At 35.3% G+C, this 25,168-nt stretch overlaps 3 protein-coding genes and 1 long non-coding RNA gene across 4 annotated transcripts; all 4 read right to left on the minus strand.

Annotated features, from left to right (window-relative positions):
- Window positions 1-14,063: 14,063 nt before the first annotated feature.
- LOC120159753 (putative UDP-glucose glucosyltransferase) lies at window positions 14,064-14,857 on the minus strand. Its single transcript, XM_039170318.1, has 3 exons — window positions 14,755-14,857; window positions 14,544-14,682; window positions 14,064-14,358 (listed from the first exon to the last, which is right to left on the minus strand). Exons 1-3 carry the CDS (start codon window positions 14,855-14,857, stop codon window positions 14,064-14,066), a joined length of 537 nt encoding a protein of 178 aa, XP_039026249.1.
- Window positions 14,858-16,208: 1,351 nt separating this feature from the next.
- On the minus strand, window positions 16,209-18,034 carry LOC120160298 (protein Asterix). The gene is made up of 3 exons (XM_039170722.1): window positions 17,835-18,034; window positions 17,630-17,730; window positions 16,209-16,437 (listed from the first exon to the last, which is right to left on the minus strand). Exons 1-3 carry the CDS (start codon window positions 17,988-17,990, stop codon window positions 16,374-16,376), a joined length of 321 nt encoding a protein of 106 aa, XP_039026653.1. The 5' UTR covers window positions 17,991-18,034; the 3' UTR covers window positions 16,209-16,373.
- Window positions 18,035-18,716: 682 nt separating this feature from the next.
- On the minus strand, window positions 18,717-19,235 carry LOC120160305. Its single transcript, XR_005519428.1, has 3 exons — window positions 19,109-19,235; window positions 18,860-18,908; window positions 18,717-18,765 (listed from the first exon to the last, which is right to left on the minus strand). It is a non-coding gene; the product is annotated as an uncharacterized LOC120160305 (long non-coding RNA).
- A 658-nt stretch (window positions 19,236-19,893) lies between these two features.
- On the minus strand, window positions 19,894-20,887 carry LOC120160292. Its single transcript, XM_039170710.1, has 2 exons — window positions 20,372-20,887; window positions 19,894-20,311 (listed from the first exon to the last, which is right to left on the minus strand). Exons 1-2 carry the CDS (start codon window positions 20,661-20,663, stop codon window positions 20,088-20,090), a joined length of 516 nt encoding a protein of 171 aa, XP_039026641.1. The 5' UTR covers window positions 20,664-20,887; the 3' UTR covers window positions 19,894-20,087.
- Window positions 20,888-25,168: the final 4,281 nt, after the last annotated feature.

A 25,168-nucleotide genomic window follows, 5' to 3' on the forward strand; every position in this document is an offset into this window, starting at 1 on the left:
TATAAAGACTAAAATAAATAAAATTAAAATTAAAGAACCGAATTAAAAGGATTATAAATTGATTTAGTGACTAAAATGTAAGAATTACAAATTAGGATGGCTGCGGAAAGGGTTTAACCTTTATGAAATTACACAGATACCCCTCCCTAAAACGACGTCGTTTGAGGAGAGTTTTAAATACCCAATTGGGCGGCCCTTATGAGCCATTTTTCTCATTTCTTTTCTTTCTTTCTTTCTCTGAGAGAGAAAACTCTCTCTGTTCTCTCTAAACTCTCTCCCCGGAGAGAGAGAGCTGACCACCGGCCGGCAACCATGATCCGTCGCCGGCCACCATGAACGGTGGCCGGAATTTACAAAACCATACCAAATTAAAGCTCTTTTAACCCTAAAGCCAAATCTGATATCCTTTTCTCCTAAAACCTCATAGTATTTCCTAGATCTAAAGATAATACCTTCGGTATTTTAACGGTTCGATGACGTTTTGGAGGGCTCCGATGGTCGTGGTAAGTTTCTCTCCTCTCTCAGTTTATTTTTCGTTGTTGGTTTGTTGTTGGTATTGGTGTTGGTTCTCGGTTTTATGTTGTTTTTGCTCTCTGTCTTTTTGTTGTTTCCGGTTTTGGTTTCTGTCCCTTTGCTCTCCGTGGTTGTTGGTTCCTTTTTTCTGTGTTTGGTTTTTTCTTTCATTCTGTTTTGCTCGATATCCCTCAGTCGCTCCTCGTTTGCAGGTTTGGGTGGTGGCTTTTATAGCCACCACAATGTTTGGCTCGGACCAGTCCAAAGGGGGGAGCTTTGGTGAGTCACCAAACTATTATGGTGACTCACCCCTAGAGCAGCGACATGTGTGGTTTCGTAGCGGTTCTGGAGACTTCGACATGGTGGTGGCGAGGCGTGGCGGTAGCTGAAGTGTCAACGTGGAGATGGCAGCTGGCGTGGGGCGGCTGGAACTCACTGGAAGCTTGAGGCGGCGGCTGGAGCTAGGGTTTAGAAACCCTAGCTGAAACCCTAAATTGGTTTAGGGTTTCCTTTTGGGTCTGGGCCGGTTCTGGTTGGGCCTTCAATTTGGGCTTGTAAAACGGGCCTCGGGTTTATGCCTGAACTGTAAATAAAATTATTTATTATTTAATATAATAATATCATAATAATAATAATAATAATAATAATAATAATATAATAATAAATGAGAGAAAGAAAAAAAAAACTAGTGTCTTTAGCTGCCCCTCTTTGCTTATTCTTGTTAACGAGAATAGAGCAAAGACGAAAAGAGAATAAGTTTTTTTTATTTGACTTCACTTGGAAATGTTGAACAAGTTTTTCTTTGGGATTAGTTCTTCTTATTATGAACTTTCCACTGGGGATGATAATTTCTTCTTCTGTGATGTATTTGGAAAAGGTTGAACAAGTTCTTCTCATTATAAAATTCTTCTTCCTTCTTCAGATGAGTTCTTCTTATTATGAACTTTCCTTGGAAAAGTTGATGTTGACCTATTTCCTTCTGTGATAGAGTCATTCAAAAGGTTGAATAAACTCTTCTCATTATGAACTTCTTCTTCCTTCTTCAGATGAGTTCTTCTCATTATGAACTTTCTCTGGAAAAATTGATGCTGATCTATCTCCTTCTGTGATAGAATTATGCAAAAGGTTGAACAAGCTCTTCTCATTATGAACTTTTCTTCCTTCAGATGAGTTCTTCTCATTATGAACTTTCTCTGGAAAAGTTGATGATGATCTATCTCCTTCTGTGATAGAATTATGCAAAAGGTTGAACAAGCTCTTCTCATTATGAACTTTTTCTTCCTTCTCCAGATGAGTTCTTCTCATTATGAACTTTCTCTGGAAAAGTTGATGCTGATCTATCTCCTTCTGTGATAGAATTATGCAAAAGTTGAACAAGCTCTTCTCATTATGAACTTTTTCTTCCTTCTTCAGATGAGTTCTTCTCATTATGAACTTTCTCTGGAAAAGTTGATGCTGATCTATCTCCTTCTGTGATAGAATTATGCAAAAGGTTGAACAAGCTCTTCTCATTATGAACTTTTTCTTCCTCCTTCAGATGAGTTCTTCTCATTATGAACTTTCTCTGGAAAAATTGATGCTGATCTATCTCCTTCTGTGATAGAATTATGCAAAAGGTTGAACAAGCTCTTCTCATTATGAACTTTTTCTTCCTCCTTCAGATGAGTTCTTCTCATTATGAACTTTCTCTGGAAAAGTTGATGCTGATCTATCTCCTTCTGTGATAGAATTATGCAAAAGGTTGAACAAGCTCTTCTCATTATGAACTTTTTCTTCCTCCTTCAAATGAGTTCTTCTCATTATGAACTTTCTCTGGAAAAGTTGATCCATAGAATGATTAATTCAAGCGAAAAGTTGAACAAGTTCTTCTCATTATGAACTTCTTCTTCCTTCTTCAGATGAGTTCTTCTCATTATGAACTCGACCTGGTAATGCTGATCCATTGAATGATGGATTTGAACTTTGCTAAAATCTTTGAAATTCTGTCAAATATTCAACATGGATAAAATGAATGAAAATGCTCATATTTGCAAATGTCTAAATATGATGCAGAATGTTGATGCAATCTTCATTTGACTTCAAAATGGTGAACTCGGTTTCCTCCACTTCATCATTTATTGCCAGGGTCACCTCTGGATATCAGTGTAGCAACTTATGCTATCAAGCTTGCATTTCTGAAGAACCATCTGATCAACTTGTATCTTTATGTTTTCTTTACTTCATGAAAGTCTCAGAAGAATTGTTTCATTTGTGGAACTCTTGTCGTAGTCAGAACTATGACCCTGACGTCCCATTTTATCTTGGATAAAACCAACTTTCTTTGCTTGGAGTTGTGCAGAAATCCGATAAAGCTTCATCTTTGAAAAGAGAATCTGTCATCTTTAAAAAGGGAATTTATCATTTTTAAAGAGTAGATGTAGATAGACTGATCAGCAGGAATTAATTAGGAGAGTAGAGTCTGTTCTAATTTAACTCTTTGAAACATATCACAAGGAGGATTTATCCTAATTCCTTTCATGTCTCTACATCTAATCCAATCTCGAATATGGCAACTTGGACCATATCATGTCGAGATGTTTAACAACAACCTATTGTTCAACCTTAGTTGGTGCCATTAGTTTCTTGTTTTTAAAATTTCAGCTCTCCTTCTGTGGAAAGAAATCTTCATCATACTCACTTTTAATCTTGGGTTGAAGAAGACAAACTTCATCTTGGATCAATAAATGGAAACCATATGATCGCAACATTGGTTCAACATTAGAATAGCAGGTTCGTAAAATATTTGACAGTGCATTCTTCATCTCATGTGGTTTAAGCTCATATGTAAAACACTTGACAACACATTCATCCTTTTCTGTGGGATGCAAAACACTTGACAACACATTCATCATTTTCTGTGGCTTATGCTCAGATGTTCGTAAAGCATTTGATAACACATTCATCCTTTTCTATGGCTTCTGCTCAGATTTCTCAATTATTGAAGCTCTTTGGCTAGTGTTCAAAGTTTTTGTATGATATCACAAGATTACTTGAGATGTTGGTTGACAAAAACGTTGGTCAAAATTCACGATATATGCTAGTGTGAGTTGAATAAAAGATACCAACTGATCTCGATCATCTCGGGTAAGGGCAAGTGTGATATTGATCACGTTTTCTTTGTAATGAGCATTGTAGGAATTAGAAACACATAAGCTATAGGGGCCATGTACAGAAAGAGGTTCATGGAATTCCTGCCGCTGGGGATGAAACACCCATGATAAACCAAAATAGATGAAAACTCAGTTCACCCTGGCTAGCAATGATGATCCTAATAACAACGGGAATAACAGTAATATAAGTGAGAGTCGGTCTCCCTTTTCAATGTCATCAAGTAAGCAAAATTGATGTTAAAAACAGCTTCATAATCTCACATTATGGTTGAAACTAACTGCCGGAATCTCAAAGAAATATTTTCAATTATCACCAACACGGATAATGAAAAATTCAAAGCTGAGATCTTGAGGAACTGAATCCTAGATCGAATGGTCTGCTTGGGGACCATCTTTATCATGTAACCATGATATAGCTTAACAAAGAACACGTTGTCTGTGATACATGGTTAAGAAGAATTTGTTTCTTGTTAATCTGAGCCTTCAAAATGCCCCACATGGATCTGTCTGAAGGAACCTTTAAAATGCCACAACATTTGCTGATACATATGTTAAAAGTGTGCTCAACATTACTTCTTGTTGAAATGAGCCTTCAAAATGCCCAAATATTCATACTGACGTGAGCCTTCAAAATGCCCCAATATTCTATTTCTGTTTGAAATGGGCTTTCAAGATGCCTCAATATTCTGCTTATGATTCACTCTCAATGTATGTTTAACTGAAATGTCATGATCCCCACGAGGTCCAATTTTGACAATGAGAGCTATTGTAGGTACTTGTAGCTTTATTCATGCCCCAAATCTATTTATGTTGAATACTCTCATTCTGGTGTCACTAAACAGTAGTATTGTCAGTAACTGAAATTTCTTTATGTTGTCACAAACTTAAGAAGTATTCAATCATTCTGACAGAAACGCCTGAAATATGTGTCTTCTGAATGAGGTGACCATTTTCTGTATCTGGAGGGATTTAGTCAGACAATGAAGTAAAAATAGCTTGGTAATCCGTTCCAGGCTGACATAGTGGCTTATCATCTTTCAGTGAATGCCATCTCTGAAATATACTTTTCTGTGAGAAAGAAACCAATTTCTGCAAACAGTAATCTGATGCAATACAAGACTACATATACAGTGATACCGGTCTTCAAAAATCCACACACCCATGCAACATGTTGATTCTGATAACAAACTCATCTGATTATGAAGCGATCTTTCAGGATGATTTCACAGATATTGATAGTTCTTCGATATCGAGGAAATCCTGAATTCTAATTCTGATGAGGAGAGTAAACTGTTATACTTGGCAAAAATGGGATTCTCAAAGGCTGAGGCTTCAATAGCCATGAAGAGATGTGGTTCAGATTCATCAATTAGAATTGACAGATTTTATATGTGCTGATCAACTGGTTAAGGCTACTGACACACTTCTTCCGGTAGAAGATAGGAAGCCATTATGTAATGATCCCAATTACAAGAAAAGGCAAAACTCGAGCTATGATTTTTGGAAAGGAATAAGCAGAAGAAGCTTGAAAAGAAGCTTCTTAATGAAGACGATCATGCAGTTCATCTTTTAATTCCAATGATTGGTTCTGTGGTTCCTACCGAACCAGATCAGATAACTCAAGAACACTTCCAGAAGATGCTATTGGGTCTTCTTATTTCTACTATGATCACATTCATCTTTCAAATTCAATGATTGGTTCTGTGGTTTCATACCAAACCAGATCAGATAACTCAAAGAACACTTCCAGAAGATGCTATTGGGTCTTCTTATTTTCTACTATGATCACATGAAACTTGCTCCAATTAATGTTTGGACTGGAATATCATAGTACTTATTCGATGTTGAGCCAGAATTTGTAGATTCGAAGCATTTTCATGATACTACACTGAAAAGGGCTATATTCATAATTCTGCCAATTGAGAACATATTTTCTCTATTATGCTTCCTCCATGTGCTGATTTTTTCCATTGACAAAGAAATGATGGCCTTCCTGGGATCCAAGAACAAAGTTGAACTGTTTATAAACATGTACAGGAAGTGCCAAATTGACAGAAATGACCTGTAAGGCTCTTGAAGCTTATGACAATGAGCCACATTCAAGTGTCCAGAAGTATGTTCTTGATGAGTGCTCAAAATGGAATCTGGTATGGGTTGAAAAGAATAAATTTGTTCCACTTGAATCTGATGAGGTGGAAATGCTTCTAGGTTTCCCTAAAAACCATACACGAGGAGGAGGATCTGTTAGAAACATGTTCCCCTAGGATATCAATGTCCTGTCTCTTTTCTCTGGAATCAGTGATACAGAGATTGCCTTCTATTGTCTTGGCATATCTTTGAAAACAGATGTGTAAGAACTGAATGATGATGAGTTGGAGCAATTGATGAGTAGATTTGTCGAATTCGACCTTGTTGTCGGTGGTATCCAGCGTAACAACCTTACTGGAAGAAATAAAACATCAATGAACTAATAAATGAAAATATTTAAAATTAATTACTAAATTATAATCTAATAAAATTAAATACTTAATTTAATTAATTATTTAAAATATAGGGATTAACATGCTATTTTCTTATTTATTAATTTAGTGACTAAACTAAAATTATATAAAATTCGAATATCAGATTAAAATAAAATTAAAACATACTATTCAGATAATATTAATTATTAAAATTAAAGGACTAAATGTTATTTACCCTAATATATTTATTTTAATATAAAGGACTAAAATAAATAAAATTAAAATTAAAGAACCGAATTAAAAGGATTATTAATTGATTTAGTGACTAAATGTAAGAATTACAAATTAGGATGGCTGCGGAAAGGGTTTAACCTTTATGAAATTACACAGATACCCCTCCTTAAATGACGTCGTTTGGGGAGAGTTTTAATACCCAATCGGACGGCCTTATGAGCCATTTTTTCATTTCTTTTCTTTCTTTCTTTCTCTGAGAGAGAAAACTCTCTCTGTTCTCTCTAAACTCTCTCCCCGGAGAGAGAGAGCTGACCACCGGCCGGCAACCATGATCCGTCGCCAAGCACCGCCACCGGCCACCATGAACGGTGGCCGGATTTACAAAACCATACCAAATCAAAGCTTTTTAACCCTAAAGCCAAATCTGATATCCTTTTCTCCTAAAACCTAGTATTATTCCTAGATCTAAAGATAATACCTTCGATATTTTAACGGTTCGACGACGTTTTGGAGGGATCCGATGGTCGTTGGTAAGTTTTCTCATCTCTCAGTTTATTTTCGTTGTTGGTTTTTGTTGTTGGTATTGGTGTTGGTTCTCGGTTTATGTTGGTTTTTTTGCTCTCTGTCTTTTTGTTGTTTCTGGTTCTGGTTTCTGTTCCTTTTGCTCTCCGTGGTTGTTGGTTCCTTTCTGTGTTTGGTTTTTTCTATCCTTCTGTTTTGCTCGATCCCTCAGTCGCTCCTCGTTTGCAGGTTTTGGGTGGTGGCTTTTTATAGCACCACAGTGTTGGCTCGGACCAGTCCAAAGGGGGGGAGCTTTGGTGAGTCACCAAACTATTATGGGGACTCACCCCTAGAGCAGCGACGTGTGTGGTTTCGTAGCGGTTTTGGAGACTTCGACGATGGTGGTGGCGAGGCGTGGCGGTAGCTGAAGTGTCAACGTGGAGATGGCAGCTGGCGTGGGGCGGCTGGAACTCACTGGAAGCTTGAGGCGGCGGCTGGAGCTAGGGTTTAAAAACCCTAGCTAAAACCCTAAATTGGTTTAGGGTTTCCTTTTGGGTCTGGGCCGGTTCTGGTTGGGCCTTCAATTTGGGCTTGTAAAACGGGCCTCGGGTTTAGGCCTGAACTGTAAATAAAATTATTTATTATTTAATAATAATATATAATAATAATAATAATAATAATAATAATAATAATAATAATAATAATAATAAAATGAGAGAAAGAAGAAAAGAAAAAAAAACTAGTGTCTTCATTCGATACTTTTCAAGAGTTTCAAAACTATCTCAAGAGTTTTGAAACTTTTCTTAAAGTTTCGATGCTTTGGCTCCAACGTTCAAATTTTTTTTAACGTCTCCAAACCTTCCCAAACGACTAAAAATGGCTAATAACTCATTCCAACATATAAAAACAAGTTCAAGACACTTGAAGAAGGTTACCAACAACCATTCAAGCAATCAAATACAAGAGAAAATTTTTTCATTCTTTATTTCTCTTTTTCTTGTAAATATTTGTGTTTTTGTGAGCTTTAATTTGTAAACACATTTTTTTTAGAGATTTTCTTGTTTACAATTATTTTCCTTTGTAAAGAGATTTTTGTTCTAGTTTAGCCAAGTGAAAAACTAGGGAGTTGTAAAAGTTACTATTGATCCTTGAAAAAGAAATAACAATTAGATGATTTGTCAGAAAATCCTAAGTGATGAGCTTAGATAGTGGATGTAGACCTTATTGAGGAAGTTGAACTACTATAAATCATTGTGCAAGTTGTCTATCTTTTTCTCTCATTCCTCCTAAATTTTCAAAAAGCTAATTCACCCGCTCTTGGCATATTTCGGTTGATCAATCGAGCTTCATAAATCCTAACAATTGGTAACAGAGCTTGACTTATTTGAAGATCTAACAACCTTGAGACGATCCTTGAAAAAGCTTTATCCATTTCCTAAAGCAATCGAGTAGATGACTTTTTCCTCCAACGCTTACTACATCGAATATTCTCAACAAGTTAACAAGCCACCCTATTTCAATGGATCAAATTATGCTTATTGGAAGAATAAGATGATGCTATTCATTGAAGCTACCGATCTAGATACTTGGAGCTCTATCTTGACGGGTCATTCTACTCCAACCAGAGCTATGGCAGAATAGAGTGAAAGAAAGAAGAAAGAGTTCAAACTCAATGCTAAGGCCATGCACATTTTGTTTTGTGTATTAGGCTCGGAAGATATGGAAGAATCTCTTCTTGTTCAAATGCCAATGAAATTTAAGACAAGCTCCAAGTCACTCATGAAGTGAGAGAAACGGAAATCAATCTTTTCAATCATAGTTACGAGAATTTCAAGATGAAACCAGATGAAGACATATAAACTATGACGGGTAGATTTTTCGTGATTGTCAACAGTCTCAAGGGATATAGAGAGATCATCCCTAACGAGAAGCTTGTTAGGAAGATGATATATTCTCTTCCAAAATCTTGGTAATCGAAGAAGATGGGATCATTGAAGCGAAGAACTTAAAAACTCAATCGCTTGATGAACTTATTGGCTCATTTCTCACTCATGAGATGATGGAAAAGGAGGAAGAATAAGAAGAAGAGAAGAAACAAGAAAAGAAAGAAAAAGGCTTTGCCTTGAAATCCTCTACTCAATATGAAAGCACCTCAAGTGAAGAAGAGGATGAAGAAGAAGAAATGACCAAGTTCTTTAAGAAATTCCAACGATTCTTGACATCCAAAAAAGATAAGAAGCATGAATCGAGCAAGAAGAAAGGTCCCTTGGTATGCTTTGAGTGCCAAAGGACGAGACATGTCAAGTATGAATGTTCTCTCTTAAAGAAGAAGGGATCAAACAAAAAGAAGGCATTTATGGCGGCTTGGAGTGATGAAGTAGCCAACCTCTGTCTCATGGCCATTCAAGAAGATTCAATGGTAACTTCTAACTCTTTTGATTCAAATTCTTATTAATTTAAAGAGTTATAAGATGCCTATGATGAGTTCTATTTAGAATTTGAGACCATGAATTCTAAATATAAGAAATTAGTTTCAAAATTTAAAGTTAAAAATAATTTGATTTTGAAAGCAAAAGTTGATTTAGAAAAATAAAATGAAATTTTGAAAAATGATTTAGACCTTTCAAAAATCAAAATCAATGATTTAGAAAAAGAAAATCTTGATTTGAAAGTTAAGCTTGAAAGCTTAACAAAAGAAAAAGAATTAATTTTTAACACGACTCATTATGTTTAAAAATGACAAAATGCTCACATTGCCATTTTAATAGTCATTTGGAACATGCTTGTCCTTTAAAGAAAGAAAAACATTTTAAAATTAGACAAATATGGGTTCCTAAAGGAACAATGGACATTGAAACTAATGTTCAAGGATCTAAAGCAATTTGGATACCAAAATCCACATAAATGTTTCTTGTAGGTGTGTGAGAGCAATGGTGATGAAAGTAAAGATATTCAAATACTTTAGCCACACTTGAAAAGGAATGGGTAACCTCTAAGCTTAATGTTTTTGTTTTGATAAATTGGTTGTCTATTTGTTGTATGCATGAATGAGTTTTGGAATTAAATGATTTTTGTTGATTTTCTATCTCATGTATGTTAAAAAGTGTTGTGATGAACATTTTATAAAGTTTTAATGATTTTTTATAAATGTTTGTTCATCATAATGAATTTTGGTCAAAATTGATTTTAATGCTTTATTTTTACAAATTTTAATTTTTGACCTTAATTTAAATGTTTATGCATGTGACTCATTGCAAATGATATCTCCCTAACAATTGATATCGATTTTTTTTCAAATGCATAACATTTTTTGATAGCTTTATGCACATGCACATGCACATGCATAAAGTATATTAGACTTGGATATATTAAATTTCATGTGCTACTAGTTTGTTCATCTTTGTTGAAATTCAATATTCTTTGAAGTGTCTAAGTTTTTTTTAGATCAATTGTTTTTTGGTTGCATTTGTTAAGTGAGAGCTTTTGATTTTTCATATGATTTTAATGTTAAAATTTCTACTTACTCTCCATTGTTATTTTGTATCTTAAAGTTTAAATTATTTTTTATATAACAAAAAGGGGAGAAATATGAGTTTGAAAAATTCAATTTCAAGAATGAAAAAAGGAGAGCTGTAATATTTTTCAAATATTACTCTTTTCCATTAAATGTTTTATTAAGGGGAGCTTTTTGTTAAAATCTATTTTTCAAATGTTTTTTTATACCAAAAACGGGAGATTGAAGAACTAATATTTTGATATAACAAATAAGGGCAAAATGTTTTTGAACTAAATTGAATTTATTTAAAGTTTTCATCAAAATAATTCAAAATCCAATTAAAATCTTAAAATAAGTATTTTGACAAGAGGTTTCGAAACTTCTACAAGAGTTTCGAAACTTTCCAAGACAGTTTTCCAAAACGTTTTGATACTTTTCAAGAGTTTCAAAATTTTCCTTAAAGTTTTGATGCTTTGGCTCCAACGATCAAATTTTTTCAACGCTCTTTCGAAGAGTTTCGAAATTTTTCCCAGAGTTTCAAAACTTTGTGTGTAGAAAGTTTACCAATGGCTCCAAACCTTTCCAAACGGCTAGTAACTCATTCTAACTTATAAAAACAAGTTCAAAACACTTGAAGAAGGTTACCAACGTCCATCAAAGCAATCAAATACAAGAGAAAAACTTTTCATTCTTTATTTCTATTTCTATAGTAAATATTTGTGTTTTTGTGAGCTTTAATTTGTAAACATCTTCCTTTTTAGAAATTTTATTGTTTACAATTCTTTTCCTTTGTAAAGGGGTTTTTGGTTCTAGTTTAGCCAAGTGAAAAACTAGGGAGTCGTAAAGGTTACTCTTGATTCTTGAAAAAGAAAAAACAAATTAGTAGATTTGTTGAAAAATCCTAAGGGAAGAGCTTAGCTAGTGGACATAGATTTCATTAAGAAAGTTGAACCACTATAAATCATTATGCAAATTGTCTATTTTTTTCTCTCCTTACTTCTAAATTTTCAAAAAGCCAATTTATCTCCTCTTGACATATTTCGATTGATCGATCGAATTTAATAAATCATAACAGAAATTAATAGTTTAAAGAATTACACTTGTTCACATGCAGCTGTTATGTTTTTTTTCATGCCTTATTTATTTTTTGAGGCATGAAATCCAACTTATATTATGCAGCTAATGCTTATAAAAGCAACAAAGGGACATTAAAAAGTACAGACTTTCAAGGGGACTAGACACTAAAATTGTGGAAATTATAAAATAAACAGTAAATTTATCAAATTATTCTAAATAATCGTTATATATATTATAATAAATGTAAAAATTTGATAAACTTACTATCATTTTACATTTCTTTAAATTTAACAATAAAAAATAATAAATTAATGTCCTTTTGGGGTCAAAGTCAAAGCTGTGTCTACATTCAAATCATAGATTTTTACGCAAAATAAAATCAATTTAGGGCATTTTGTAAGGCAATTTCAATCATTCATATAAATTTATGTAAGGCTTAAATATACAAAAGGTATCCAATGTATACTTTTAGATCCAATTTAGTTTCTAACGTTTATTTCGTTTAAATTTAATGTTTAACATTTCATTCTGTAACTCAGATTAGGTCAAATCGTGACGTATCGTTAAGTCTAGCCGTTAAGTGATACGTGTCAGAACCTGATATTTTTAAAAAATTTATTTAAAAATTAAAAAAATTAAGACTATATATATATATATATAACATAAATTTTGAAATAAACCCAAAACCTTAAAATCCTTCATTTCAACCCCTAAATCCACACCATCCATCGACTTTTGCCGTCGACGAAGCTCCACTCGACCTCCCCTCCCCTCGACGACCAAAACCCCCATGAAATCGTGAAAGATCGACGATCGATCGACCATCAGAATCGTGTGGGATCACGATTTTCATCCTAGGGTTTACGGGGTATAAAACGTTGATTCTTCATCGATCGATTGTCGATCGATCACGATTTCATGGGGTTTTGGTCGTCGAGGGGAGGGAAGAGCTTCGTCGATGGCAAAAGCTGATAGCCAGTGTGGGTTTAAGGGTTGAAATGAAAGTTTTCAAAGTTTTGAGTTTATTTCAAAATTTGTGTTTTCTTTATATATATATATATATATAATTTTTTAATTTTAAATAAATTTTTTAAAATTACCAGGTTGTGAAACGTGTCACTTAATGTAAAAATTAACGCTATTAACTGTCCGAACACCTAAATAAGTAACATAATAAAATGTTAGACACCAAACTGGAATGAAATAAACATTAGACATTAAACTGAAAGCAAAGACTTACATTGGACACCTTTTGTATATTTAATCCTTTATATATTGATCTTAAAAGTCCATATAAAATCGAAGTTTTACAAAATACAATGAGATTCTATCTTCTTATATATATACACATATTTAAACCATTTTTACTACTGTCCACAACCCACGGCAGAACATGCTAAAACGTAGAAAACAAATAAAATTTCTTGTTCATCATGGCACTCAACTTACCTTGCTTGATTTCAATGCATTCAAAGCCTGAAAACCTACCATTTAAGGAGAAGAACTCAAGACATTTGTTTACCGATGAGAGAAACGTCCAAGGAAAGCATCCGGCCTCCCATCCAGAAATTCCGAAGGAGATGCAGCTAACATACGCATCTCCGACTTACGACCACATCCAAACTCTGGACCCTATCGCAAGGCTAAGCCCCCGGAAAAATGGCAGCACCCTGTACGACTCGTATGAGCTCCAGGCTGTGTCATACCAGCTGAACAAGGCGATGCAACTGCAACGACTTAGCTGCTCATCGCCGGCTTACTTGTGCTACCTAAAATCTCCCTTATATTCTCAATGTTTCAGCAGAGAAGATAAAAAGAAAGTTTTATGTTCACACTTAACGTGCGCAGCCATTAACAGAAATGCAGCAAGCAACATGAGAACAAAGAAAGTCGCCGGAGGATTTGCTGCTAAACTTTGGAACAAGATCAAACAAAGGCTGCTTAGGAGTAATATTAAGCTGAGGAAAGACTTGAGAGATGCATAATCGACTTCAGTTAAATATCATATTCTAAAAGACAGTTGAACTCGGCTGATTCAGCAGATCTCAAGTTTGAATTCCTTTACCTGTAATCCTCTCTTATCTTAGACTCTGATCTCATATATATATTGTATTGTGCAAATAATATAGTTGAAAGATATATAATCAATCTGAACATATATGAACTCTTGGCATTCAATATGTGTCGGGTTCAAATCTGAACATATATGAACTCTTCTATCTCAGATTAGGACCTCTTCTGTACAAAACAAAAATCTCACATCTTGCAAATAAATAGGGTGCAATTTTCCTCCTAATCTAAAATCCTTTTCAAGAAAAGGAATTCATATCTAGGAAAAGCGTACCTTTTTGTTCATGAATGAGGCCCCCATCCTTGGGAAAACAGTGTTTAAAATAAACATGTGTATATATTGAACATAAATTTTAAACAGAAATGTACTTATGGGTATTGAGGGCCTAAAGGCTCTCAATATGTTCAATAAAGCTAAAAAGATTCTTGAAAGAAGAACCACCTTCACTGGAACTCTTTCTAACAATGTCCATTACATGTAATGCTTTTGCTTTTATTACATCAGATGAGATCAATGTGTTTATCTTTGAACTTATTTCAGGCCTGCTTGTAATTCCATTCTCATCTTTGTTCAACTCCAAACCAGTCTTCACATACGTACTTCTTGTTACTGAACTGATCAGCTATGTATGGCCAACGTAGGAAAGGTACCCCCATGGTCAGGCCTTCCATGTTCGAATTCCATCCGCAATGGCTTAGGAAACACGAAACCGAAGAGTGAGCTAACACCATCTCCTGCGGCACCCATTCGACGATTCTCGCCCAATCGGATACTCGATCACGGAATCCGTCTGGGAATTTCGCAGTCGATCCATCCGTGAAGTTTGGTCCAACAACCCGTAAATGACTGAACCCACTGGTTGTTCATCGAGCCAAGCCGAGCATGGCTAGTCTTTAGGCCAAGTTTTTCCGGCGAAAGATCCCGAATGGTTGGTGAAAAGCAATGGACCAATGGGCAAGGCTTTGGGAATCGATTTGAAGAGTGGTGAATCTTGTTCATAAACTGAGTTGCAGAGTATGAGATCATAAAATTCTGCATACTAAGGAACAATTGAATAAAATCCAAGTAAAGCTTTGCTTGTAATTGGATGACTGCTCCTCCATCCAATATCTGAGCTGCTCCAGGCACAGGCAGGGACATCCTCTGATAGTATGATCAGCTCATCTTTCATTATAATTCCTAGAAGTTCAAGCTTTACCATTAGGTCAAGCTAGCAATGTTCATTTATGTATGTATGTGAACCCATCATACCATCACTGTTTATAATTTTATCTTGAAGAAGTATAGGAACGTGAGCTGCCAAGGCCAAGCATGGAGCACCAGCAGGCCACATTGCCACTGCTTCAAGTCCCATCTTCTTGGCCACTTCAAGTGCCCTCCAACTGATCAACAAACACAACTGATCTTCTCTTCGACACCTGACCGGTTAATTTCCGCAATCAAGTCCGCCACATAATCTGGTATGATCCTCTGTATCTTCTCGATCGCCTCAAAAGTCTTGAGAACATCAAATCAAACAACTTCGCCCACTCCGTCGGGGGGCAGCGATTCCCTAAAATTCCCAAGTTCAACCTCCGCGTTGAATAATGTTACCTTAAATCCATGGGCAGCGATTTTGATCGACAGTTTCATTAATGGTGATATATGGCCTTGTGCAGGGAATGGCACAACAAGGACATGGAGTAGTAAAGTTTTTTCGTATATTTAAAGGATCGTATTTTCGTATTCGTATTCAAATATGTATCAGGTAAATATTGTCTTTTACAATGGACTGAGATGCGAATGGCCTTTTCATGGCGGTATTTTCAGTACATATACCTTCAAGATTATCATGTAGACATGGAACTTTATACTCGATGGCACTTCTACTTGTTCGGCAGGATCAGTTCAAAGATTCTGTAAATTACGGGTTATCATAAAAAAAATCATTTTCATTTAAATTTAATTATATCAAGACCACCAAATCAAACCAGGTCTAAATAATAATAAAAAATAGGAAAAGTATTTCCTTTGTCCAAATTATCTAAAAATTATTTTATTGTTAGGAAATATTTATATAATTTTTATAATTTAATTTAAATATTATTTAATTAAATAATAATTTAAAATTTAAGGTTTGTGGTTGAAATAGTTAATAATTTTATCATATTCTTGTATTGTATTCGATTTTTAATATGGCTACTGCTTCCTGTGCAGGAGAATTTTATTTGTCATTGGGGGCTTTGGGAGAACTGAAACACTGATCCATGGCGTGCCAACACATCCTGATCAGACAATAGCATATGCCGAATCTTTTGCAATCAACGAACAGAGAGTCTCGGTCGGATGTACCTGACTGGCTAGAAGACCTTGTCAGATTGGCTGATTGCGACGGCTAGTGACCTATAGAGAGATTGGGGAGTGGATGAAGGTCAGCATTTGGCTAAAGAAATGGTACTGCCTCAATCGATCATTGAATTCGATGCATTCAGATGCTCAACCGTCCTTTTGATTCTGATAACTCGCTAGGCACTTTGGTTCATGATTGTCAGGGGGTTGGATTATCTCAATCCGACGAAGAAAAACGTTGCGCAGGCCGCGATATGAACTAGAGTGTCGGATTATTCGACATATTTGCAAGGTTAATGAAAATCATATCCCATATCCATATATCATAAACAAGTGCCACATACGAGAACTTCAAGAAAAATAAAGAGAGAGCAACATATAACAAAATTATCAGTACCATAAATATAAACTAGTTTGTCATAGTCATCTAGAATAATTATCCAACACAATTGAACTTTAACAAGATCACCACTTATCTCAACATCATGATCTGATATGAACGAGAAAAAAGAAATTCGCAAACTTAACTACATGGTTTATCTTTAACTCTGTGTTCCTGGTCGAGCTGGTCCGAAATAGTTTGTAACTAATCCCATGATAGCAAACCTGATTTCAAGACAAAATCAAATGAGTAACAAATACACAATATGGTTGAACCCTCGTATGAATCAAAGTGAGGTAGTAAAAATATTCCATACAAAACAGCGAAAGCAATATAAACACTACCTAGAATTAGAAACATAATTAACAAAATATATCTCCACAAATAATAATAAAAAGGTGAAGATAACTGAGATTACCACCAAGCCAAAAATTTCTAAAATGACCTCTGAGCTAGTTAGTAGAAATAAGGTATCAAGAGAAGGATACCATAGAAGGAAAACTGTTTTTTTCCATAAAAACATCAGACTAAACACCAAATAAGGGAGCGGGTTACTGAATAAGGGTGTCTTTCATAGTTCAAAGAGACCAACACCAAAACCAGTGCAGTTCAAGTGATCTGCTGAACAAAGTAAACCTGACCCCAAATAAAATAATGTAGTTCATATTGAAAGCAAACATTCCAAGAACAAGAACTGAGGGGAAGGAATGCCAGTGTTTTAAGGAATTGGCATAGATCAAAAGTGATATTCTCAACTAAGTGAACCAGACCGCAAATAAAATAATGCAGCATTACTTTAAGGAAGTCCAGATTGAAAACAACTCATCCAATAACAAGAACCGAGTACAAGGAATATCTGCGTTTTGCAGATATTGGCATAGATCCGAATGGAAACCGTGCTCTTTAGCTTTCTAGACATAACACCTTTTCTCAGAAATGCTTTGGAATAGCACCGAGCACAACCCTTGATCCGGCACCCTAGCTCACTTAGTTACCCAGCATTCTTTTCTTAATGGAAAGTCTTGCACCATCACCTCAGACTTCAATAACGAAAATTTTATGCTTCAAACAATGCTCGTTGAAGTCAACAAACAGTAGCAATTCAAGGATGGTCTAATTCAACCATATGAACATTCAGCAAATCTAAAGGTAGAAATAACTAAAGTCAGATTTATCGGTTATATATTCAGTGGAAATAAAGCCTCCAAAAAGAATTACACTTACAATCCAATAACTGTCGGATCCAATAGAATTCCTAATTAGAGACCGTAATCTAACCCCTTTCCCCCAGAAAATAATAATAATAATAATAATAATAACATAATATCACTATAATTTTTAAAGCTTATATTTCGGATGAAACTGGAGTTTAAATAATAAAAGACAAATTAACGAAAGACGAAAAGGATAACTAACATCATAGCCATAGAGATCTGCTTTAGATCGTTCTCGACGTTCTTCATGTTCGCCAGTGATTGGGCGCAGAATATGATCGCTAGCCACGAGCTCAGCTTATACTGCAAAAGAAAAAAATATGAAATTCAGATCCAAAAAATTAGAGCAATTAAACGACGTATTCAACTTCAACAACAGAAGAAAAATCGATGAGTGGAGCAAGCACCCTGAACATAACGCCTGCGATGCCGAAGACCACGGCGATAAAACCGGAATAATCGACGGGGAGATCTTGTGCAGCAACCGGCTGCGCCACGTAAGGCTTTGCCGCCGACGGTTGTCTGGGGTCGTTTGCCGACATTGAATTGTTATTGTGAGACATATCTGATATCGATCTCTCTATCTCCCAGCACTCTCTTCTCCCTTTCTGCTACGTGGAGTTCTAGATATATTTAAGGGACTAGTACAAATCTCGCCGGTGAAATATCAACAAAAATAGAAAAGGAAAAACTTTACTTGAATATGGTTATTTTAATGATCGTGAGATTAGGTTTATCAGATACAAAACTTAATAATCATTTTTATTATAATTTAATAAATTTAAGAATTATTTTATAAGAAACTTAAATAATTAAAAAAAACGTCATTCTTTTTAAAAGATATATTATTCTATAATCGTCCCAAATTATTTTAAAAAGTTATTTTATAGTTTAATATTTAAAATAAATAGTTGATAAATTTTATCATTTTTAACTAGTATTAATATCACCTCCGAATTAAATTCGAATTCGAGTTAATCGAATTTACAAACATAATCAATTTTGATTTTTGATTTTGAAATAAACTGCAATTGATCATAAGCAATTGAAATAAACAGGATTCAGGGATTACAAACATAATCAGCATATTCTTACGTTCTCCCACTCTCAGAAGGAACAGCTGTATCACTTTCAGGTAAGTATGCTGTACCGCATGCTTCTCCTAAGCCTAATCTGACAACAAAATAGACCAGTCTCATAGTTTTTACTAGCCTCTGCAGAAAGAATTGACCTTGGAGGAGCACAATGTAGTTGCTGCATAAGCTGTGAAGTCAAGAGCCTTCTTTTTTATCTAAGCACTGGTGACCAATCTTCAATCATTTCAGGTTAATATTCAATCTGTGAACAAGACCAATGTCCTAAAGTCAGAACTGTCGTAGTTCAAATAAGGAATAATATAAGATCATACAATCACAGTTGACACTGAACACACCTTATCAATCAATCGATTTGCTGAATGTGCCCATTCAGCTTCAGCCACACTGTGATCAACAGAAAACATCAATATAATTCCAATAAAGAGGGACAAGCATAAGATAGTGAGAGAAGAAAGCAACTAATTTATGAATTTTAGCAAATTGCTATACTGAAATCTTTCAGTGCTTTTGGCCATTGATACAACACACAAAGAGGCATATGATATATGATAAAAATGTAGCAAAATGGATATTTATCTAATCACCTGATGTTCTGAGGTCTTCGACAACCTTGTTTCACTTCTCTATGCAATGACACAAGCTCAAATGTCATACTTCTACGCTTCTTAGCACTCAACAATCAGGTTCTGATTTGGTACCAGGAGAAGCAAGTGACGAGAGATATGTTCACTTGCTGTTAGCAAGAGGTTCAAGTTTTTCCGAGCATCGTCCAGCTGACTAGATTGAGCAGCATTAACTTGCTCATTCGAATCAAGAGCATGCAAACTGTCTGATGGTATGAATGCTTTGTCCGTGGCCTTCATCATGGCAATTTTCCAAGTATCGTAAATGCCAGTTTTAAATGCACCATGCCGATCAAACCATGATGGAGTCATCTGGGGTCTGATTTTAAACTGTTCACCCCTAGGACTAACAGCTGAATTATTAGCATTGCTGACATGCAGGGTATCGTTTCGAGCAAATGACATCGTATGATTAGCGGATAACTGTGTCTTGTGGTAATCTCCAGCATTCGGTGACAAGCTTAGCATCTTAGAATCTCCAGAAGGAACCATAGGACAATTCACTAAGGCATCTTTCACCATATCATTGGATCCATAAGGCAACTGATCTGCACCTTGAGATACCTGTTGAGCACCCAAACTAGACGCTGGAGTTGGGCCTTTAAATCTTTTGGCACTCCTATTACTTGGATCAATCTCTATTTTTCATGGCTTGCATCTGATGCAACAATGAATATCTCTGATGTACAATATTATTGGTCTTACAGAATGGCCAAAAGTTTCAATGTCCATCTGCACACTTGCGGGATTTTGGTTGGCATCAATATCTGGCAATAACAGCCGACTTGGCTGGTTGTTCTCTCCAACAGAGTTCTGTGGTTAGCAGACCCTGCAGGGTATTCAGTTGGTCCAATCCCTCCTGTCCAAGCAATTTGATCATCTAGCTTCTTTGCTCCAGGAAGAGCTGTTTCCGAGTTACTATTGGACTGTTCATGGCACTTCAACAAATTCTGTGAGGCCGAGAAGACTGAGCTCCTAATAGATGTGCAGCTGACACAGTGGTCCATGCGTTAGGCATATTGGTAAAAGCACCTTGCTGTGAAGATTCAGCCATAGAAGAAGTTTGGGAAGCTGACATAGCCTCCAACACCGGAAACTGCAGGTCTGGATCCCTTGCATGGTTTTGGCTGCTACATCTTTGCCTGGAATTCTCTGAAGCAAGGTCATTATCTGTACTGTTTCAGGTGTGCGAGGCTGATATCCTCCCAATTGACTAATTTGGGCTCTCAAAAGAGTCATCAATCCGCCTTGACTGAGATGCCAACCCACTAAAATGTGCATTAACATGTTTATTCGATATTATCTGATTACCCACATCAGTAACATGTTGGAGCTGAAGATGACTTTCTAAATAAGGATAATCAGAGGTAAAACGCAGAAACATTGCCCGAGATATTATGTTGTGGGACTTTATTGTTGGAATGACCAGAGACACTTGGAATATTATTCCTGATATCTCCCTGGAATGCTCCATGAGTTGAGGACTGAACAGAAGCCGTTGGACCCAACAAGGCATTACCCTTCCTTCCTACCTCAGGAGGTGTGAACTGAATTTATAGAATTAACTCCTTGTGGTGAACTTTGAGATAAAACTGAATAGTCTGGAATGGTAAACCTTTGAGATGGGGGACCTGGCTGTGAACCAAAAACTTTGAGAAGTAGAAGGCCCATTATGCTGAAATTGGCCTACTGATCCATCAGAAGTTTCTGCATCTGGCATTTCAGATGATTGATTGTGTTTCAGAAGAGCTTAAGTAGTTGCAGTACCAGGTTCCCTTAGTTGATCAACCTTTCGAAGAAGAGCTCCAGCATATTCTGACTGCCAAATTTTGAGGTAATATGAAGACAAAAAGGGTAAATAAGGAAATCAGCACAACACTAATTATAAGGAATGCAGAAGAGTCAGCATTATGATCAAGGATATCAGATTTCACATATCAATATGATCAAGATTTCACCATAATCATTTTAACAACTGAAATGAATGTTTCTTACAGCCAAGTTTTATCAAAAATTAAAATTAAGAAAAGTAATGAATTCAAGTCGAGCTAAAAGTTGAGAACTACAATTATTCAACTACCTCATTGAAGCTGTCTTATTTGGCACAAAATTGCCAAAGATCTGTCAGTGCAGAACCAGAATTTGAGCTTTTGAAAGGCGCTTCATCTACTTGAATGCCAGGAAAACAACCCTAACATACAGAGACAGAGAATGCTTAGTCTTCCAAAGACTTGCTATTCTAAAATTAAAGTAAATTGCACAGGGATAAAGAGAACATAGATAAATAGTTGGTAATTTCACACTTTTCACATATATGGACAAAAAAAAAAACCTTTTCAGTTCCTGTAGACTCCCCAACAGCATGACCAGTATAATTTGACAGCGCAAAATATCGTTGGTCAGGACCTTCCATTCAGAAACATGTCGAGCTACTGCTGCATATGTGAAAGACTTTTAGTTCCATAAGGTTCAACCTCGGCATCCTGATCCCAATAGGACGATACTGAAAATTATGGGAATTAACTTGAACAGATGACTTCTGGTCTACTGCCCGTGGATCATTTGCATCTAACCAGCCATTGTCTATAATGCCACCAGTGGATGTATGGTGAGACAAGTTAGAACAAAAACTGTCATTTGAAGTGTCCTTGACGTTGGGGTTCTCCTGCATATTTGCTTCAAGCATTCCTGTATCCAAGCAGTTACTTCCAGATGAATCAAAAGGTTGACGTTTGCTCTCCTTTTTGACCCTTCTCATTCTCGTATCTGTTAAAGCGCAACATTACCAGATCAGAACCTTCCATGTTTCTTTTGGGCTTCCCAAGCCAGTATTCACATTCCATAGTCCGATATTTGTTCATGAACCGGACGATCAATCAGAACTGACAAAAACCATGATTTTACTGTAATTCACTCTTATTAAGCGTGTAGGAAACTTATAAATATATACAAGCCTAAGTCTTATCTTAGGTAACTTCTAAACTAGGTAATAGACTAATTTTAGTAATAAAAAGAATCCCTTAGATTTAGGGATACTAACTAATAGAATATTTACAAATTCAACTCAATCTTCTTAACTTAGGTACTAATCTCTGAAACTCCCCCTCAAGCTAGGAGCATGGATATCTTTCATCCTCAGCTTGCATGTTAACTTCAAAAAATACTTACCAGGTAGACCCTTGTATGCCTTCAACTTGATCTCCAGTGGTCACATAGGGATAGATTAGGCCATTGTCAAGTTTCTCTTTTATGAAATGTCTATCCACTTCATATGTTTTGTTCTGTCATATTGAACTGGATTATGAGCATGTTATTGTTGACTTGTTATCACAATAGAGTTTCATTAGTCCATTCCACTTTACCTTCAAATCTTCTAAATAATCTCCACATTATGTTTTTGACTTCTCCAAGTAACTAAGTTTCCTCCAAAGGAAGTGCATAGCCTGAGGTTGACCTTCTATCAATTATGGATCATGCATAATCTGCATCCGTGTATCTTCCAGAGTTAAGTTCCCCTCTCTTCTAAATAGAATTCCTTTGCCTAGTGTACCCTTCAATACTGCAAAATTTGACTACAACCTTAGGTGTGATTCATTGGGATTGTGCATGAATTGGCTCACACCCCAATAGCATATGCTATGTCTGGCCTGGTGTGTGACAAATAGATACACTTTCCCACCAGTCTCTGAAAAAAAGCTTCTCTCAACTGTTATATCATCCTCCTTTGAGTCTTTAAGCTTGTGATTGATTTCTATAGGAGTTCTGCTGGTTTACTTCCTAATTTTCCAGTTTCCTTCAACAAGTCCAATGTATACTTCTGCTGAGATATAAAAATCTCTTAGATTTAATAATACTAACTTCTAAACTAGGTAAGAGACTATTTCTAGTAATAAAAAATATCCCTTAAATTTAAGAATACTAACTAGATAGAATATTTACAAATCCAACTCAATCTTCTTAACTTAGGTAACTCTCTGACAAGAACCATGACCTCTTTCTTCAAACGTGACACCCTTGTGATCCCTATGAGACCTTTCGATATGGCCCCACCACTAAGTGATGCGGACTCAATGAAGTTCCAACCATTTGCCTTATTATAAGGCTGACCACGAGCATTAAATACAGACGTGCTTCGGTGGTCTGAAATGTTCTGGACTCCAGATTGCTGAACCCCAAGTACTGCACAGCAACCACTCCACTCTTCCTGTACCCTATATCGTTACTAGATTTGTTTCTGCACAGCAGACTGCATGAGAGCACTCCAACTACCACTTGCAGGCAAGGAAATTCCCCAAATGAATCTGTAGCATCCAACGCTGTACCCATGTTGGTGCTCTTTCCTAAGACATCCCACGCACCGTCATCTGAACCAAACAAAATCTTAGGCGCAACTGTTCCTTCTATCATTTTCTCTTCCCAGCTAGCCTATTGTAATACATGAATATATTTTAATAATTAGGAGCAAATGCACAGATAAAACACGTGTGCAGGATTTTGATAAAAGAGATAATTTCTTATGTGGTCCCTTGTATTTTTGTTCTATTCACTTTCATCCCTACATGTTTGTTTTAATTCTATTTTGATCTTAAATCGTTTCATTTCTTTGTAATTTAATTTATATTAGTCGAAAGGTATAATAACTCTTCTGAAAATCATCAATAATAGTGACAACACCCCAAAATAAAAATTGAGCCCAATTTCGTCCAAAATTGTACACATTTTGTTAACTATTGTGTAAATTAACGTAATTCACTAAATAATTTGGTAAAAATCATCAAAGGTCCATGTACTTTTAAAATTATCAATATGGTCATCGTATTATTTTCTATCATGCCCCGACTCAAAAAATTAAGTTCAATGTGAACATGACAGACGAACTTCGTTAATAACGTAGATTATCACGTTAGCACTGTGTATTGTTACGTCACCGTAACGGTCAAACAACAAAAAATATTAGTAAATGGGTCATTAAATTTGTTTTGAGTTAGAGGGTCACACTGAGAAATAATACTAGGACTACATTAGTTTTTTTTTCTTCAAATTACATGAAATTGGATACCTTTTCTTTATTTTTTATTTTCATTAATATTTCCTAGTTTTACCCTTTTAAAACCATTTTCATAATATTTGAAAAATAATAATTCAATGACCGAAATAAAGCAAAACTATAATTTGATAACTATTCAAGAAATTTACCCTTTAAAATAAAACAAAGATAAAGCTTTAAAAATGAAAAAAATAATTCTCATTATTATTTTGCACTCACAATAAAATTATATTAACACTATAAATCATAAATGCAATTTTTTTATACTTGTCTAGAAAATAAGAGCATGAATTGGTTACAATATTATTATTTAATACATTAACATAATTTAAAAAAATGCATTTCTATGATTATTTATTTTTCCTATTAACAAAAAAATTATAAATGCAATTCTCATGTTTATTTAGGAAATAGAAAATATAATAATTATGATTATTATTGATATACTGACAATAAAATTAAAAAATATTATGTATCTGAAAAATAATTCTAAAATTTTCATTTAAAAAACACTAGTTTACATGCAATGACATGCTAGGCAAGCCAATTATTACACGTAAAGGCTGAACAATTAAATCAATGGGGTGTCAAAATTACCATTATTTGTGTATCATATGAGAAAACCTTATCTTCTTGAGTTTGTCTTGAATATATATTTTAAAATGTTCCCTTTTTGAGACAAAAACACAATATATCAATGAGGATTACTCGACTTCTATTCTATAGCATGGCTCGAGAAAGAGAGCTCGGCGCAGTTTCTCAGGTTACCTGGACTGATCCAACACTACTGGTAGAGTTGGTTGCTCAAGATGGTGCAGTAAGATCTTCAATGGAGTGTTGTTGCTCAAAACCAAGATAGCATCCATAATCTTTTCACCCCTGGAAAAGGAAAAGAACGATCTCCAGTTATCAGCTAACAAAGATTCATTCCATGGCCTTATTTATTCAAAGATCAATTTTTTTCTTTGCAAACC

Source organism: Hibiscus syriacus, unplaced genomic scaffold (assembly GCF_006381635.1).
Source record: "Hibiscus syriacus cultivar Baekdansim isolate YM2019G1 unplaced genomic scaffold, ASM638163v2 tig00002847_pilon, whole genome shotgun sequence".
NCBI lineage: Eukaryota > Viridiplantae > Streptophyta > Magnoliopsida > Malvales > Malvaceae > Hibiscus > Hibiscus syriacus.

What these genes read in the sequence shown, in the direction of transcription:
- LOC120159753 (XM_039170318.1), bottom strand. Translation starts at nt 14,857, where the DNA reads ATGGGACTTGAAGCAGTGGCAATGTGGCCTGCTGGTGCTCCATGCTTG. An exon ending in TAAAATTATAAACAGTGATG is followed by an intron (nt 14,683 to 14,754) that starts GTATGATGGGTT and finishes TTGAACTTCTAG; the next exon opens with GAATTATAATGAAAGATGAG. An exon ending in TTTTATTCAATTGTTCCTTA is followed by an intron (nt 14,359 to 14,543) that starts GTATGCAGAATT and finishes ATGAACAACCAG; the next exon opens with TGGGTTCAGTCATTTACGGG.
- LOC120160298 (XM_039170722.1), bottom strand. Translation starts at nt 17,990, where the DNA reads ATGTCTCACAATAACAATTCAATGTCGGCAAACGACCCCAGACAACCG. An exon ending in TCGCAGGCGTTATGTTCAGG is followed by an intron (nt 17,731 to 17,834) that starts GTGCTTGCTCCA and finishes TTTCTTTTGCAG; the next exon opens with TATAAGCTGAGCTCGTGGCT. An exon ending in CAGATCTCTATGGCTATGAT is followed by an intron (nt 16,438 to 17,629) that starts GTTAGTTATCCT and finishes TCTTGAAATCAG; the next exon opens with GTTTGCTATCATGGGATTAG.
- LOC120160292 (XM_039170710.1), bottom strand. Translation starts at nt 20,663, where the DNA reads ATGCCTTGTTGGGTCCAACGGCTTCTGTTCAGTCCTCAACTCATGGAG. An exon ending in GATTGATGACTCTTTTGAGA is followed by an intron (nt 20,312 to 20,371) that starts GCCCAAATTAGT and finishes GTACAGATAATG; the next exon opens with ACCTTGCTTCAGAGAATTCC.